The sequence below is a fragment of the Tauraco erythrolophus genome, chromosome 5, assembly GCF_009769465.1.
Source record: "Tauraco erythrolophus isolate bTauEry1 chromosome 5, bTauEry1.pri, whole genome shotgun sequence".
In the NCBI taxonomy this organism is placed as follows: domain Eukaryota; kingdom Metazoa; phylum Chordata; class Aves; order Musophagiformes; family Musophagidae; genus Tauraco; species Tauraco erythrolophus.
The window spans coordinates 76,651,146-76,668,590 of NC_141469.1; the positions used below are offsets into that span (position 1 = coordinate 76,651,146).

A 17,445-nucleotide genomic window follows, 5' to 3' on the forward strand; every position below is an offset into this window, starting at 1 on the left:
AAGTATTATTAAGGCAAAAAAAAAAAATCAGAAATAGCAAAAAAGTTTGGAAACTCTCTTACCTGAAGTTATTTTTTTTTTACTATTGTTATTCCAAATCATGTATTGTTTGAGGGAAGTAAATTAAGCCAAATGCATCTTGGCTGACTAACAGGCATACATGCAAGCAGAAATAGCCTGAATAATGTTTCTTTCTTAACAAACTTAGCTACCAATGAGACAAAAACAATCACTCTAAAAAAAGACCTTGATGATCTCAAATGCAACTGACATCATAATTTTCTCTTCACCAACCCTATCCAGCTTACAACAGATGCAGACAAAAAATTCCTTCTCTGAGGATAACTGAAACAAAAGGAGTTTGATAAACCAGGCATTTCACTTAACCAGCCAGTCAGCTAGCTAACAATCATTTGGAATCTCATGGAGACATTCAAAAAGATGCATCTACAAAGGATAATACACAAATGTCTCCTAAATAAAGCATGTAACAATTTATTATTATTTTTTAGAAGGTCTTTGAAATTCTATTTATGTGTTAATTATGGAGGTGCAACAAAAGGTTAGCGTAACTGAAATAGCAAACAAGTCAGGCTTTTTTACTTCAAATAAAAGTACTTCTGCCCATTCAAACTAATGGCATGTCATGCTTTGTATTGGAAGATCTACTGGGCTTCAGCAGAACTGATTTTTCTCTCTTCAAGCAAGTATAGACACTTCTGCCCCAGAAACAAGCTCCAATGTTACCAGATAAAAGAATAACTGCGAATGTGTCATCTTGATGCTCTGTTAATATAAAAGCTCCTGAACTAGAAGCACTTATGTCCTCTCTTTCTGTGTCATGCTGTCAATGTATAGTCACTTTGAGTTTATACTATCCATGCTCTCTCTCCACAGGCTGCTGAGAAAAAGAAGGGTCTGAAAAAAATTAATCCTGAAGTGAAAGGCAGATGGTGCAAATTGGGGATCCATTCTTCAGCAAAAGAATCTCAGACATTCATTCAGGCTTCCTTGGGTGGAGTGAAAAAAAAGAAAAAAGCATCTCCCAATGTCACTTCTATTCATGACTGTCGGGGAAGTTTCCTGGCTGCTACAATAGAAAGCACCTGTGCCTCGTCAGGACAGGTGCTGTGAGTCACGTTGGTCAGCCGGAGACCACGTGACTCATGGGAGGCATAAAGGCGGGGCACTCCCAGGAGGAAGTGGGGCAGTTCCCTCCTGGAGACTGGAGTGGTAGGAGCCCCCGGAGAGCGTGAGTTGGAGCTTTCTGTTGGATTGAGATAGCAGCAAGTTTGGATCAGCCTTCTGATTGTGAGATACGTCGTGGTCGCAACAGCCGTTTGGTTGCGACCCACTGTGAGAAGATACAGGCAGTCTGCGACATCTGGTGACCCTGACGTGATTCATTGGAACATGAACTACTTGGACTACAGAACGAAGTGTGGTAGAGCCCAGTGAAGCTTGAGAGCAGCAGGAGAGCTGTGAATTGATTGGCTTTGACTTAGACATCTGGAACGAGGTGAGCTGCTGGGAAAGGAAAATGGGACAAAACTTTGTAAAGGAAAACCAGACTTTTGCATTCCTTAAATCTGCGATAATGGCTGCAGGGGCCAATATAAGCAATGAAGATCTCTATAATTTACTTAAGTGGGCAGCAGAGCATGAAGACCTGGTGAATTTCAATACCGCCTTTAGCCTTGAGCTTTGGAAAAAGCTGAGGGATAAGTTACTTTGTGAAATTGTGCTTGAGCAAAAGGACTTGACTGACCTGATGCGTACATGGGGGGCCCTAGATAAAATAATTCAAAAGGGGATGGCAGTAGAAGAGGAAGATGAATTAACAGATTATATATCTGTGAGCGAAGGTTTCGAAGGAGATGATGAACTGTCTGAGGGAGAACTGGCCCCAGACAGTGTGGACAGTGAATCTAATATATCTTCACTGTTCACGGAGATTAAGAAAGTTGCGGGGACCATGCAGGAACTCTGCCCCACCCTGCAGGAGATATTGGAGCGTCCCCCACCCTTTGCTCCAGCAGCCCCCCTTCCTTATCGGGATTTGTCATACCCACGGCTCTGCCACTTGAGCAATTGGCCCCACCCCTGGCAACTTCATATCCTGCAGTATCTGGTTATCTGGCACAGATACAGATGGTGCAGCCAATAATACTGCAGCAGGTCATGACACTATTACAAGGAATGTCCCAGCAGCTAGCAGTGGCGATGAAAATGCTGCAGCAGGCCATGACCCCCCCCTGCAATAAGAGAGGTTATAGGAGAGACCTTTAAAACAAGTGACAGTTCAGCTGGGGAGTTGCCGCCAGTATCCAAGCTGAGGAAAAGGTCGCCGAAATCTGCCCGTTTAGTGGAACCAGATCCCCTGGGAGCGTCTACAGTGACGGCTCAACCTCGCGACCCAGTACTTTTTTGGAACGAGATTAAGACGAAGGCAATGAAGGCCGGGGACTGGAATTTGATTCAAGCCTTGGGGTTACCAGTCAGTAATAAAAAATTATCTGCAATGGAAATGGGGGGAGGGCTGAGTGCATTCCCTGTAGAACTGGCCCTCCCGGGTTCTAACCAGCCCAATCAACATTTGGGCTGGTCATGGAAAGTCATACAGGATATGCAAAAGGCGGTAGCACAATATGGACTGAATTCCCCAGCAGTGACGCAATTATTGCGATTACTGAACCTAGAGATACTGGTGCCGTATGACTTTCAACATCTGGCTCAGGTTATGTTCCAGCCAGTACAACGCTCCATTTTCATGAGCGTTTGGAGGCAGTTGGCCGATCGTCAGGCACTGCACAATATACAATTACCCCAAGGTGACCCATGCTATGCCGTTGGCACAGATGTCCTGATGGGAATGGGTCAAGTATTTAGTAATCTGGCAATACAAGCCCAATGGCATCCCCAAATTCTTGCACAGGTCAAGCAAATAGGGATGCAGGCACTGATGCGCACCACAGAAATGGCAGAGCCCCAAGCGAGATACTCTACGATTAAACAAGGGATCAAGGAACCTTTTCTACAGTTCATAGAAAGGTTGCAAGGGGCAATAGAAAAACAAATATATGACAGCAGTCTACGGGCCCTGTTGACAAAACAACTGGCAAAGGATAATGCCAACACTGATTGCCAGAGAGTTATTGAAGTACTGCCAGGGGACCCCTCTCTAGAGGAAACGGTCATTGCGTGTGCTAAGGTCAGGTCTGTAGAGCATGAAATGACTGCACTAGCCACCACCCTAACGGCCTCGTATATTAAGAAACAGAAGCGTTATAAATGTGGAAAGATGGGCCACTTCGCCAAGCACTGCAGGTCAAAGGCTTATTCTAATGGTCGGCAAAGGCCAGGAAATGATAGAGAAAGAAAGAAGAGACACGTGTCTGTGTCTCACAGCCCTAGCAAGCTCTTTGCGGGAGCAATACAGGAGCCGCAGATCAGTCCAGAAAAGACCCCAGAGGGAATGTTAAAGCAGCTGGAAAAGCAGCCAGAACAGCCGGGGTGGATGTATCCAACTTCATCAGAACAGTGGATATATCCACCGCCGACCTGGTATGATAAAAAAATATAAGAATGACTTCCCCATGGCCTGGTCTCAAAGGTATTCGACGTAATGGCTGTACGTGGAATCGGGACATTAGACACCCCTAAAGGTCATTAGGTGTTTTTGGTGGTTTTTTTTTTCAAAAAAGAAAAGGGGGAATTGTTGGGGAAGTTTCCTGGCTGCTACAATAGAAAGCACCTGTGCCTCGTCAGGACAGGTGCTGTGAGTCACGTTGGTCAGCTGGAGACCATATGACTCATGGGAGGCATAAAGGCGGGGCACTCCCAGGAGGAAGTGGGGCAGTTCCCTCCTGGAGACTGGAGTGGTAGGAGCCCCCGGAGAGCGTGAGTTGGAGCTCTCTGTTGGATTGAGATAGCAGCGAGTTTGGATCAGCCTTCTGATTGTGAGATACGTCGTGGTCGCAACAGCCGTTTGGTTGCGACCCACTGTGAGACGATACAGGCAGTCCACGACACAACACAAACATCTAATAATGTACAGAGAACATTTAGAAATTATCTTGTCAAATAATTTCACCAACTTCATAAACGTGGTTTAAGTTTCTCCATCAAATACAAATCAGTCTTGGATCCCAATATAGTATATCCAGGCAGGCACTCCTGTGTTCCAAAAGAAGTCAGTAACTCCTTCTCTTCTGAGGTCATATACTGAAAGTTCAGGAGAATCTGTACCAGAGCGATGCTTCCAGAGAGGTGTTATGCTTTGTCTTCAAACATTTTAAACAAAACATAAGGAAACAGACTCATATAGCCCTCAAGGTCCATTTCCTTTCATTTTTACTCAGCATTCTGTACTCGGGATATTATCAGTAACCAGAGAAGAACCTGATGGTGCATTTCCTTGAGAGCAGTAAGTTATAAACTGTTCTGGTAAGGAGCTGATCTCAGTTGCCTCTCTTAATGCACCTCCACAGTGTTCAATATAGAATAATATTGATACTATAAATAAATAAATAGATGATAAACACAAGTGAAATTCTACCTCATATAAAGCTATGAACTTGTTCCACTGTAGTGGAACTGAAGCTAACATTACATAAACTAAGACAATTTTAATGCTTTCACATAGGACAGGTTTAGAGGTGAACCTTCACAGTTACTGTACAGGGCCAAACCACACCGTCTAAAACGATGCCAAAAGCTTACTGCTTTGTATTTCAAGTCCTAAAACCTCATTTCAGGAACACGCTGTCCTCAATCTGCCATTTTTGCAACTTTCTAAGTCCTTAGGTAAAAATTATACACTAACACAACACTTTCCGTTTGTCCACAGCTTGATAAGCAAGATGACTGTAACAATTTTTGACAATGGACGTGGAATTCTTCCCACTGAGGACTCTCTACATAGCCCATACAGATGATCTGACAAGCTTCTAAGTGACTACACCACAAACAAACGATGAAGTATCCTTAGTCCCTATGCCCTGCCTTTTGGTGTACTGGTTCTGAACCATCTGTAAACACATCACATGCCAGGAAGACCAAGACAAGAAAGCATCAAAGCACATCAGTTAAAAGGCTTTTCTCTCTTTTTATTTTCTTCTTTCATCTCAGGTCCATATGTTTCTACATTTTATTCACGTTTTTCGCTTAATACACAGCAGAGCTGGAAGCTGACAAATTCAATAGATGTCATCATCTTTATTCATGTCAACACCAACCACCTCACATTTTTATTACTTGTATAACCAAAAACATGATTTCCTGTACATGTCTTAGGTGGTTGATGGTTCTTGGTTAACTTGCATATTTTGACTTGGCTATTCATTCCACTGGGCAACAGACACACAATAGGTTGACTGGAATGTTCATGGTATGCAATACATAATAAGGGATAGAAATTATTCAGTGAAAAGACCCTTTAAAAATATAATAGTATTCTCTTGTAGTTTTCAAATAAATTTCAAATATTTAAATGTATAAGAACTGTCATGTAATCGTAATTCAATTTGATTCAGAATATAGTGCAATTTTACTAATCTCTATATAAGACAATAAGATGAGGCACCTTATAGAGGACTATATGATTCATTAATATTATTGAGAAACTGTCATACTAAAAAGTTACTTCTGAATTTTACCGTGTCTTTTGCAGGATCAAGCTAAATTGTATTTTGCATTATTTATTGTATAATTTTTAAATGTCTTTATCACAGTCATTGTGAATCTATGGCTTAATACATCAAAAGGCAATTTTAAAAATCTGGCTATAATACTTAGGATGTGCAAGTAGAATGTACAAATATTGTCGATTACATCAACCATTCAGAGCCCATCAGACAATGGCTAGTTAATTTCAAAATCTATAGAAGTAATCTTTTAATATTTCAAAAGTGCAAGAAAATGTGGCACAATTCCTAAGTTACAAAACTGTAACACAATCTAACAGGACTGTGAGTGTCATTTATACAGCTTAAAGTATTTGTACACATGGATAGTTAGTTGATGTATGCATTTTTTTTTAAAAAAGAAGTGAAAGTTCTGAATGCTATTTTGGTCTTTTAATTCAGTAAATAGCATATGCTAGTCTTTGAAAGGAAAAGCTGTATGTAAGCCATATATCATCAAAATAATACTCCACCTCAACTCTTCCCAGAGGTATTCTGTTTACTATTGTCAAATACCATATCATTCAGATGCACATACACTTCATCATTTCTACACTCTACTGTGCTGTAATGCTTTAAGAACAGTTCTAAAGGGAAAGAAATATTTTCTTAAGATTGAGAAACTGTTATTCTCTATTTTGTCGTTATTGTAGGCTATTAGATACAGATTTGGCATCTCTATTTCAGAGGGAATCAGCACCAATATCTAGGCGTGGGGAAGTGAAGATGAAGATGTGCTCCAATTATCATAGATTTTTGTAAACTTCTCAAAACACACTGAATTGATAAAAAGAAATAAAAATTTAAGTAATTACTTATCTCTTATGCTGTACAAAATGCAAACTATGAAAAGTAGTTGTGAAAAATGTACTCAAAAAGAATCTAATTTAGAATATTTTGTTCCAGTCATAACATATACTGTAAAAATGCAAAGGCCAAAAGTAAATATACTAAAAGGGCCTGATCTTTCCCATGCAAGTAAATAACAAAAAGATTAAGTTATTATTTGCCTTTTTATGGTCTTATAAAAGCAATTCTATAAATTTATAGGTCAGTATGCACTTTATTCAAATATGATTTCTTAGAAAATCTAACATTTCTGATTCAAATATATAACCTTATTTCACAGATAATTTTCTCTAAAAAAAAAAATCTTTTTTTACCTAATTTATCCCTTTTTTAGTTAACTAAGTGCAACCGTTTTCTTGGTATTTTGCTTGTGTCGGTAATACATAGTGTTAACTCTTCAGTTATTCCTTTCTTTCGCAGCAAACCAAATCATAGAACCAGAACAATTTCTCACTTGCTATGAGAAATTTAACAGTGAAGAGTGTATCATGGTATTATACCCTTTCCCTCATGTTTCTTAGACAGGAACAAGTACAAAGGGATTTGGTATTCAGCCAAAAATCAGTATCTACATGCAGTTTCATCTAAAGGGAAATGTAACTGCTTTATAAATACATAATAATATATAAATGTACAGATACGTATCAGCAGGTTCGAGATACTAAAAACCTTAGTTTCCAATTTAAATTTCCAAGGAAAAGTATAAACTTCTGTAAAAATTTGAAAGACGATATGAAAGTTTCTTAAGAAGTAACACCAAGCAAACACCTCAGACCCTGACCTAGATCTAAACCAAATCAATGCAACGACTTCCATTGATTTCAACAGGTTTTGAAACAGACCTTTAAGCCACACAGAATCAGAACTATTCACAGATTCAGAATCTAGACATTTAAAAAACATTAAGGTAAAGTATACAGTTAGCTTTAACTAATTTGCAGGCTTTTCAGATACTATAAAGAAGATTCTGGAAGAAGTGATAATATAGTATTTTGAGGTCTGATTATTCAATGAGCTACTAGCAACCTTAAGTTTAAACACAAGTTTAAACACAACTGTACAAAGCTCTCCACAGGTAAGTACTACTTTCCGGGATAACTTAATGTGAAGGGTTGACCTTGGCCAGCTGCCAGACACACACCCAGATGCCCCATCCCTGGAAGTGTTCAAGGCCAGGGTGGATGAGGCTTTGGGCAATCTGGTGTAGTGGAGGGTTTCCCTGCCCATGGCAGGGGGGTTGGAACTAGATGATCTTTGAGGTCTCTTCCAACTCTCACCATTCTATGATTCTATGATTCTATGCTCTCTCACTCCCTCTCCTTGACAGGACAGAGGAAGAAAATGACAAGAAAAAAAAAAAACTACAACATGAGAAAAAGGCACAGATTAAGATAAAGTCAAGAAGATCACTTACCAATTACTGTCACAGGCAACATAGACATGACCTGTAGAAAATTAATTTAATTTATTGCTAATTAAAATAGACCTTGATGGTGTGAAACAAAGATCAAATTAAAACAACGCGTTCCCCTGACCTCCCATTCTCCTAGGCTCAACTTCACTCCTTCATTCCCTAGTCCTTTATCTTCTCCCCACCCCATGTGACACAGGAGGATGTGGAATGATGGGCTGCAGTCAGTCCACAACAGTTCCTCTGTGCTGTTCACCTGTGCCCTATGGTGGGTCTGTGGAACCAGCTGTGTCTGGCACAAGACAGACCCTGGTGGCTACAGGCCACCCCTGTAGCTCCCTTACCTCAAAAAACAGACACGGACATCTGATACCTCTCAGAAGGGAAGAAAAGGTTTTAGTATCACCATTGCTTCCTCAAGAACTTATCAAAACACAGAACACCTGAATCTAACTCCCTCATGCCTGACCAAGCCATACACATCTACATTTTGGTGCTTTCTAAGTATCTAACAGACCAGAATGTTCTAATCAAATCATCAGGTGCTACTCACATAAAAGAAGAAATGAATTATGAAATGTTTCTTGAAATTGTGTTATGTAAACATCTAATTTAGATAAAATCTGCATCTGCAGTGTTTCAAAATATTTCTATTATTAAATAAATACACTTTTTACTTGGATACAGAAACAGGACCAAAACTGTTCTTTGAAGTCCTATATCCTGGCCTGCTTTATCATATAAAAAGAAATAGATATATCAGTGATAAAATGAGGACTAGGGAAAACATGAGCCCTCTCCAGAGGAAATGGGTGACCTAGTTACTCGGGATACAGAGAAGGCTGAGGTACTCGGTGATTTTTTTGCCTTAGTCTCTAGTCACGCTTTCCAGGTCACAGAAGGCAAAGGTAGAGAATGGGAGAATGAAGAACTGCAGACTATAGGAGAAGATCAGGTCCAAAACCATCTAAGGAACCGGAAGGTGCACAAGTCCATTGGACCTGATGAGATTCATCCATGGGTTCTGAGAGAACTGACAGATTAAGTTGCTAAACCACTATCCATCATATTGGAGAAGTCGTGGCAGTCTGGTGAAGTTTCCACCAACTGGAAAAGGGGAAACATAGCCCCCATCTTTAAAAAGGAAAAAAAGGAAGACCCAGGGAGCTACAGGTCAATCAGTCTCACCGCTGTGCCCAGCAAGATCATGGAGCAGATCCTCCTGGCAACTATGCTAAGGCACATGGAAAATAAGGAAGTAATTGGTGACAGCCAACATGACTTCACTAAGGGCAAATCATGCCTGACAAATTTGGTGGCCTTCTACAGCAAAGTTACAGCATTGGTGGATAAGGGAAGAGCAACTGACATCATCTACTTGGTCTTGTCCAAAGCATTTGACACTGTCCCACACAACATCCTTGTCTCTAAACTAGAGAAACATAGATCTGACAGATGGATCACTCAGTGGATAAGGAATTGACTGGATGGTCGCACTCAAAGGGCTGCAGTCAACAGCTCAATGTCCAAGTGGAGGCCAGTGATGAGTGGTGTTCCTCAGAACTGGGGCTGGTGCAGTTTAACATCTTTGTTGGTGACATGGACGGTGGGATCAAGTGCAGCCTCAGCAAGTTTGCTGACAACTCCAAGCTGTGTGGTGCAGTTGACACAGTGGACAGAAGGGATGCCATCCAGAGGGACCTTGACAGGCTGGAGAGGTAGGCCTGTGAGAATATAATGAAGTTCAAGACAGACAAGTGCAAGGTCCTGCACATGGGTCGGGCCAATCCCAAGCACAAGTACAGGCTGAGCAGAGAATGCATTAAGAGCATCCCTAAGGAGAAGGACTTGGGGGTGCTGGTGGATGAGAAGCTCAACATGAGCTGGCAATGTGCACTAGCAGCCCAGAAAGCCAACCGTATCCTGGGCTGCATCAAAAGAAGTGTGGCCAGCAGGTCAAGGGTGGCAATTCTCCTCCTCTACTCTGCTCTTGTGAGACCCCACCTGGAGTACTGTGTCCCGCTCTTTGGTCCCCAACATGAGGACATGGAGCTATTGGAGCGGGTCCAGAGGAGGGCCATGAAGACGATCTGAGGGCTGGAGCACCTCTGCTATGAAGACAGGCTGAGAGAGTTGGGGTTGATTAGCATGGAGAAGAGAAGGCTTCAGGGAGACTTTCTAGCAACCTTCCAGTACCTAAAGAGGGCCTATGAGAAAGCTGGAGAGGGACTTTTTTCAAGGCTGGGTAGTGATAGGACAAGGGGCAATGGCTTTAAACTGAAATAGGGTAGATTTAGACTAGATCTAAGCAATAAGTTCTTCACTCAGAGGGTGGTGAGGCACTGGAACAAGTTGCCCAGAGAACTTGTAGATGCCCTGTCTCTGGAAGTGTTCAAGGCCAGGTTGGAGGAGGCTTTGAGCAACCTGATTGAGTGGAAGGTGTCCCTGCCCATGGGAGACAGATTGTAACTAGATGATGGTTAAGGTCTCTTCCAGCCCAAACCATTCTATGATTCTGTGAAATGGCAGAGGGAGGAGAGGACAGAAACATATTAAAGACGTGTCTTGATTTCAGCTGTATTCAAATGATTTGTGATACCAAATGTTCAGGTGGCAGGTGGCAAAAATCTTTGCAGCACACCACATCTCTGAGGGCTCAGATGATTTGTTCATAGTTACTCAAGTCATGGGGCTTTAACAACATCTATGCAAGTTGATTTATGCTACCCTGCATCTGGTGTCAAGCAAAGGTTCCTTCTGATGACAACCAACACTCAGTAAATCCGATCAAGAAATCAATGTAGCATATCCATCAATATCAACAATTAACTTCAAAACCAATTGCTTATTAATGGTGTAGATGCAATATATATTGCACTCAAGAGAGATACCACTGCAGTCCAGTCCTCTAGGGTTGTCATAATCTGCCTTCTGATAAATAGAAATAATAATAAATGAAAATGACAATAACATATACCTAGCACACACTGGAAAATTAGAGAAATCATCATCCTTACCTTTTCGTTTCGTTCAGCTTTAACTTGGTAATTATTAAATCACGTTGGCTGTTTAGCACATGCTCACACTAATGCTGTCAAAACTCCCTCTCGCTTGAACTAAAAACTACATCTGATTTCAAGAATGGATATGTAAACTGTTATTCAGCAAAAAAATAAGAACACAAGATTATATTTGAAATTAAAAGATAACACCTCCGTATTATGAAAAACCAAAGACATCTATGGTACACTGCATTTATTTTCAAATAGCTTTTGAAAAAATTTTATCATCCCCCAACCCTCCTCTTTCATATTCTCTACAATTCTTTATCTGGCACTATAATACTATTTTTAATAGCAAGTTTGAGGGGGAGGGGGAACACAACACTGTTTCATTTTGTTTGCAAGTTCAAACAAATATTTTTTTCCATAAAACTATGTTTCAGTTTCATAAAATATTATACAGTTTGTATCTTTTGTGCCTAGTTTAACAGGCTTTCACATTCATTTCAAAATAATTACTTGAGACAGTATTTCTCAAATATACAACAACCAGCTTAAATGAACTTATGAATTTCATAAGGAAGTATTACTCATTTTCTCTAGCCTTTAAGGGGCAAAGAAAGTAAAGGCCATTTTCTCCACAAACAAAGCTTCTATTTTGACTGGCTATTAGAAACATACAGAAAACAGTGGAAAACATACAGAAACAGTGCTCATTAACAGATTGTTACTGTAGCAGATACATTTGCACATGCTGCACCACAGCACCCACTTACAGGAATTTATTTCACTGAATTCACAAAATTCAAACTTCAAAAATCTGTGTTTTACAATAGTAATCTGGGATTCAGAAACCGGTAGAAAAACATATATTAAAAATGTCCAGTCTTTCCCACGTTCTTTCCCATGGTCCTTCATACTTGCAAAAAGTAGTGAAAACTACACCACGGATGAGAAAGTCAGAGGACTGTCAGTGCTGGGACAGGGGAGAAAATAGGGAACTGGAGACTAATGTAACGTAGAAAATTAAAGGTAATTTGGTGAATTAATGTTATTTTAAGTATCATGTGGTAAGGAAAACTTCTAGCTGGACTGTTTTTACATAGAATCATAGAATCATAGAATGGTTAGGGCTGGAAGGGACCTTCAAAGGTCATCTAGTCCAACCCCCCTGCAAGGAACAGGGATATCTCCAACTAGATCAGGTTGCTCAGGGCCTCATCCAACCTGGCCTTGAACGTCTCCAGGGATGGAGCATCCACCACCTCTCTGGGCAACCTGTTCCAGTGTTCTACAACTCTCATGGTAAAAAATTTTTTCCTAATATCCAACCTGAATCTACCTCCCTCTATTTTAAAACCATTACCCCTTGTCCTATCACAACAGGCCCTCCTGAACAGCCTCTCCCCATCTTTCCTGTAGGCCCCCTTGAGGTACTGGAAGACCGCTATAAAGTCACCCCGGAGCCTCCTCTTCTCCAGGCTGAACAGCCCCAACTCTTTCAGCCTGTCCTCATAGGAAAGGTGCTCCAGCCCTCTTATCATCTTCGTGGCCCTCCTCTGGACCCTCTCCAACTGGTCCATGTCCTTCTTATGTTGGGGGCTCCAGAACTGGACGCAGTACTCCAGGTGAGGTCTCACAAGGGCAGAGTAGAGGGGAAGAATCACCTCCCTCGACCTGCTGGCCACGATCCTCTTGATGCAGCCCAAGATGCGGTTGGCCTTCTGGGCCGCGAGAGCACATTGCCGGCTCATATTGAGCTTCTTGTCCACCAGTACTCCCAAGTCCTTCTCCTCAGGGCTGCTCTCGATCCAATCACCACCCAGTCTGTATTTGTGCCTGGATTACATCTGAAGATTCTGTAAAGACTCATTTGTTGCAAGAGACTACCATAAAATATCTCTTCCAGTTAAGTCCCAGAAACAGCAAAATGAATAGAACTGTTAATGCAGGGGCCTCCAGGATTTCAGATCTTTTTGGAGACCTGGTCAAAAGTACAGAACAGTATTTTTAAGAAACTAGAGTCTCAATGTAGAAATCCAGAGGATCAGGAAGGCTTTGAGACTATGCCCACAGGAATAATATATGACCAAACTGTTGCTGACAAGGAAACATGAACTGAGATGTAGAATAAATAAATCAAGAAATAAGACTTCCTATCCTTGGGAAGTAACCAGTATGGAATTACTTTTTTAATTGTCTATATTGCTGTCAGAAGTCAGCAAGTCTATGTTCCTTCCAGACATTCCTCCTGGTCAAGCCCAAGGCATATAAGTTTCAGGTTAGTTTAAAACTTCCATTATTTGCTAGAGAAGAAGCAGCTAATTTAAAATATATTGTGTGTATATTTTATATACGGATAGACATTTTAAATATTCAACTAAATCACCCTTCCACTATAGCTAACTTTTTCTTTTATTTTTTATAGCTAACTTTTTCTTTTATTTTTTTAAACAGCACCAGCAGTTCCCAAATTTAAAAAGACTGAGAACATGAGAACACTCTATAGATACTGTACCTGGAATCCAAAAAGAATTGATGTCTCTCACTGGCCCAACAGTATACTGACACTTCACAAGAAAACACAAACAGTATCTCTAAAATAGTCCTCAAAAATGCAGTCACCATTCTTTGTGCTTTTTCCTACTAGACTCAGTGAACTTACTGGAAACCATAAGTGTAAAAATAACTAAGTTACAGAAATTACCCAGCAGCTGAACTCTGTATTGAACTCTCTTGAAATTGCACATAGTTCCTCAAGCATTGTAATAAACACATAGTTTGACTATTGATCCTAAAACCAAAAATGAAACACAAGAGAAAAAATACTTTTAAGTGATTCATATTTGGATAAGAATTTTTTCTAAGCTTAAAATACCGCTCTGTCTTATTCATGGAAATCAATAGATAACAGCATTGATACAGGCATCTGTTATTCTTATGCTCATCAAGTAGAATTTCAGAAGGGTCCGTTCAGTTTAATAAATTTTCACAGTAGGCTGCAAATCAAATCATTACTTCCTGCTCAGAATGCCTCACAGTAGCTCCACACTGACAATCATAATGAATAGGGAATAAGGCCACAAAATTGCTATTTAGCAATTCTTAGTTTCTAGGCATAGTAACAACGAACAGAAAAACAGCGGCACCCTCCAGAGGAGGAGGAATTGTATGCAATTGTGCCTAAGATGAGGAATGTAGAACTGTTAATGCAGTTTATTAGATGCTATTTTAATCTCTCACACCATGAAACACAAGAAGATGGTAAAAGAATCCAATAGTAACTGCCACAACATCATGCTGATTTTCATTAAATTTGTTGAAAGGGGACTCAGCATGGAATTATTAAACTGCTTTCAAAGGCAAATGACTAAAATGGCTCATCTATTTACAGCCATCTTTCTCAATCACTTTTATTTTTTTAATAGTGACACCTGCTAGTGTCTGCTATAGTTAAGGTTCTGTCAGCCTTTCCCCAAAATCCCATTTTTTTCCACAATCTTCTACCTTGGTGATAAAAGAAACTCTTTAAAACCGGCAGTAAAGCTCCTTAGAAATGGTTTTAAGAAAATAAAAATAAATAAACCAAGATAACTGTCATCTTATTATTTCTAAAGATCCAAAACTATGATCCGTCCTTACATGTTTCAAACTGGTTTTTGCATTTTGATGACCCAGATACAAACTTGGTTTTTAAATAGCAAATTTATAGAACAGTAGCTTATATATAAGCCAGATAAATACTTCATAGATATACATATATATAATAGAAATACACTTATATAGGCATTAATATAGTAGAATTCTGTGCTACTTGAATACATTTATAAAGAAAAAAATGGCTTTTTTTTTCAGTGAACTTAATGGCAACATAAATTTTAGACATGATTATTTTTATCACAAAAATCTCAGCACACATGCATTTAAGTGATATGGAACATGCCTGTGATAGCAGCACTATCTGGAAAAGGAGGTAAGCACTGCTGTGGCAACTTAACATATCCAAAAAATCTGAGTGACAATCAAAAGCATCACAGCACTACATACACTCCTAATGCTTTACTGTCATAGCATCTGTACTGTGAAAATAGTTTTGAAAATATCCAGTATTTTAGAATTACCCAAAGTTTGGTAACTCGCTTTCTATAGCCATATAGCAAATTTTGTTCTTTTTCAAAGATGCAGTTGCCATTTACTTCATTCAAGGTACTCCTGACATACTTTAAAATAAAAATAGGGGTTTTTTTATACAGCCTTTAGGCTACAAAGAAGTAGTCAGCCAAATCATCAGCATTTTATTCCCTTCTCTTTCATCATCCACACTTTCAAAACATGTCCTCAACGCATTAAAGAAGTCCCTGCCTGAGATGCTTAAGATTTGGTCTGTGCTTACAAAGAAAAATTGACTTATTAACTTGCCCAACGGATCAATTTGAGCTACTTCAGACACTGAGATACATCGCATTATAAAGGAAAATAGTCCCTATAAAGGGAAGAAAAAAGATGCAAGGAGCCCCCTTCTTTTTATGAGAAGGGTGTTTAAGCTCCAAGACCTCTGAGATCATTAAAAAACTGGCAGAGGATGGAAGTGTCTTGAGAACAGGCAGCTGCAAATCCTTTTCAGAATGTGAAAGCATCCAAAGACTGATTCTGTTCCAAAGCAAATCATTTCTTTCACAATTTTGTGGTAAAAACCTACTTGACTACTTAGCATTATTCATCGATTCTGCTGAAATGCATTTTATCATTTTTATGTCAATTAAAAAAAAAAACACCACAGTTTTGTGTGATGAACCATTCATCATATTTTAATTGCAACCAGCCAGGAGGGGCCATTTTGACCTTCTAGTCCTAACAGTCTGCTCAGGCAAATGAACCTTACCTAGTAAACTGTGTATATGTAGTATCTAGCCGATACATTTTGTCACTACTCATCATCCCTTTTTGCTTGTTAATTCAACATCTTAAAGCCATTTGAGCAAGCAGATAACTTAATTCATTTGAGAAATTGCTGTCTTTTGATGTTTACACATCACAATGGGATTTCCAAGGCTTCAAGGTACAAACGTAATACACACACAAAAAAAAGTAACAGCAGTCTATGAAAAAAAAAGTTTAAATCTTTACAAGCTCTTTCTGCAAAGCAGTTGGTAAATAGAAGGTTTCCAAGTTCAACTCCCAGCAACACAGTTTTATGGTAAGTTTTAGTAGACACATTGCTCAGAAGCTTTTTGAAAAGAATGAAATAGGCCTACTGGTATACTTCATTACAGCAAGCAGTAACAAGGGAGTAAGTGTCAGATTTCCCTCAAGATGCAACATGCAAACACAAATTTGCAGAAGACTTGTAAAGATACTAGGTAGATTTACATCTACAAATCTAAGAAGATAATGGGAATACATCAGTTTACCCCCACTATGGATGAGATCCAGTTCATCTAAAAATAAATATGCAAATAAATAAGAATAGATTGATTAAATTGGACATACTATATGTAACCACCTGGAACATCTATAGTAACTGAGTTCTTGGACACCTTCTTTGAATTAACAGAGCATGCTATCTCAGAAAAACCTGGTATACAAGAGTTTTCTTGTTGTTCACTTGTTTATTCCTTCATCATGCTCATTCTTTTGCTCAGAGATTTTCCTGTCACTATATTTTAATGTATAATTGTCACTTTCTTATATATCAAAATGAGTTCATACTCAGCCCTCAAAATTATAATTAATATAAATTTGAAGCTGGAACTCAAGAAACGAAGTCTGCTACCAAATAATATTATCCATCACACTAATATGGTAGATGGAAATCCTCTTGTATGGAAAGAGTTATATTCTCGCTGTCTGTATGCATCCGTAAAATTTTTTATAGTCATTAAGAGCTATATCAAGAGAGTTATCATTCCCTTTTTGCCTTGTGGTTTTTCCACATCTTCTATTTTAGCATATATTGGCCAAATATATACTGACCACTGTTAGAAGCATGACACTGAACTAAACAGACTGTTTGCATGTTCACATGCAGGCTGAGGAAGAGTGCATTGAAGACAAATGTAGTCAAAGAAAAAAAAAAGTATAGTGATCAGTCATGACATCAGGGGCTTTCATATACAGTGTTAAAAAGCTCTCATTGAGGTAGAATTTATTGGTGTATCCATCCTGATTTTGAGCATCCAAGACAAACTCCACCAATACCAATACCTGGATTTAGAGCTTTTACATTAATTAACACTTTGCTAAGGTTTTGCTTTCCCCTCCTTTTTCTTTTACAATTACTTAAATAGATGTTAAAAATAAAACTGAAATCAATGTTCCTGTGGTTGAAGGATATGATACAAGATTTTTAGAAGTAGGTAATATCTTACCTCTTCCTAAAACGCTTGATATAACCAAGAGAAAAGACAGTCAAGAGACAAACATTTTTTCAAGGAAAAGCTTGGGTAAGTCACATTAAAAATAATCTGAAAAATTCCACTTACTCCAAATGATATAACTG

At 39.3% G+C, this 17,445-nt stretch overlaps 1 protein-coding gene across 1 annotated transcript in view; it reads left to right on the forward strand.

Annotated features, from left to right (window-relative positions):
• Window positions 1–1,597: 1,597 nt before the first annotated feature.
• RAP1GDS1 (Rap1 GTPase-GDP dissociation stimulator 1) overlaps window positions 1,598–17,445 on the forward strand; it is a 218,129-nt gene continuing 202,281 nt past the window's right edge. Inside the window, exon 1 of the mRNA XM_086612508.1 lies at window positions 1,598–1,963. Coding sequence (XP_086468634.1) covers window positions 1,598–1,963 — 366 coding nt within the window. The remainder of the gene's footprint in view (window positions 1,964–17,445) is intronic.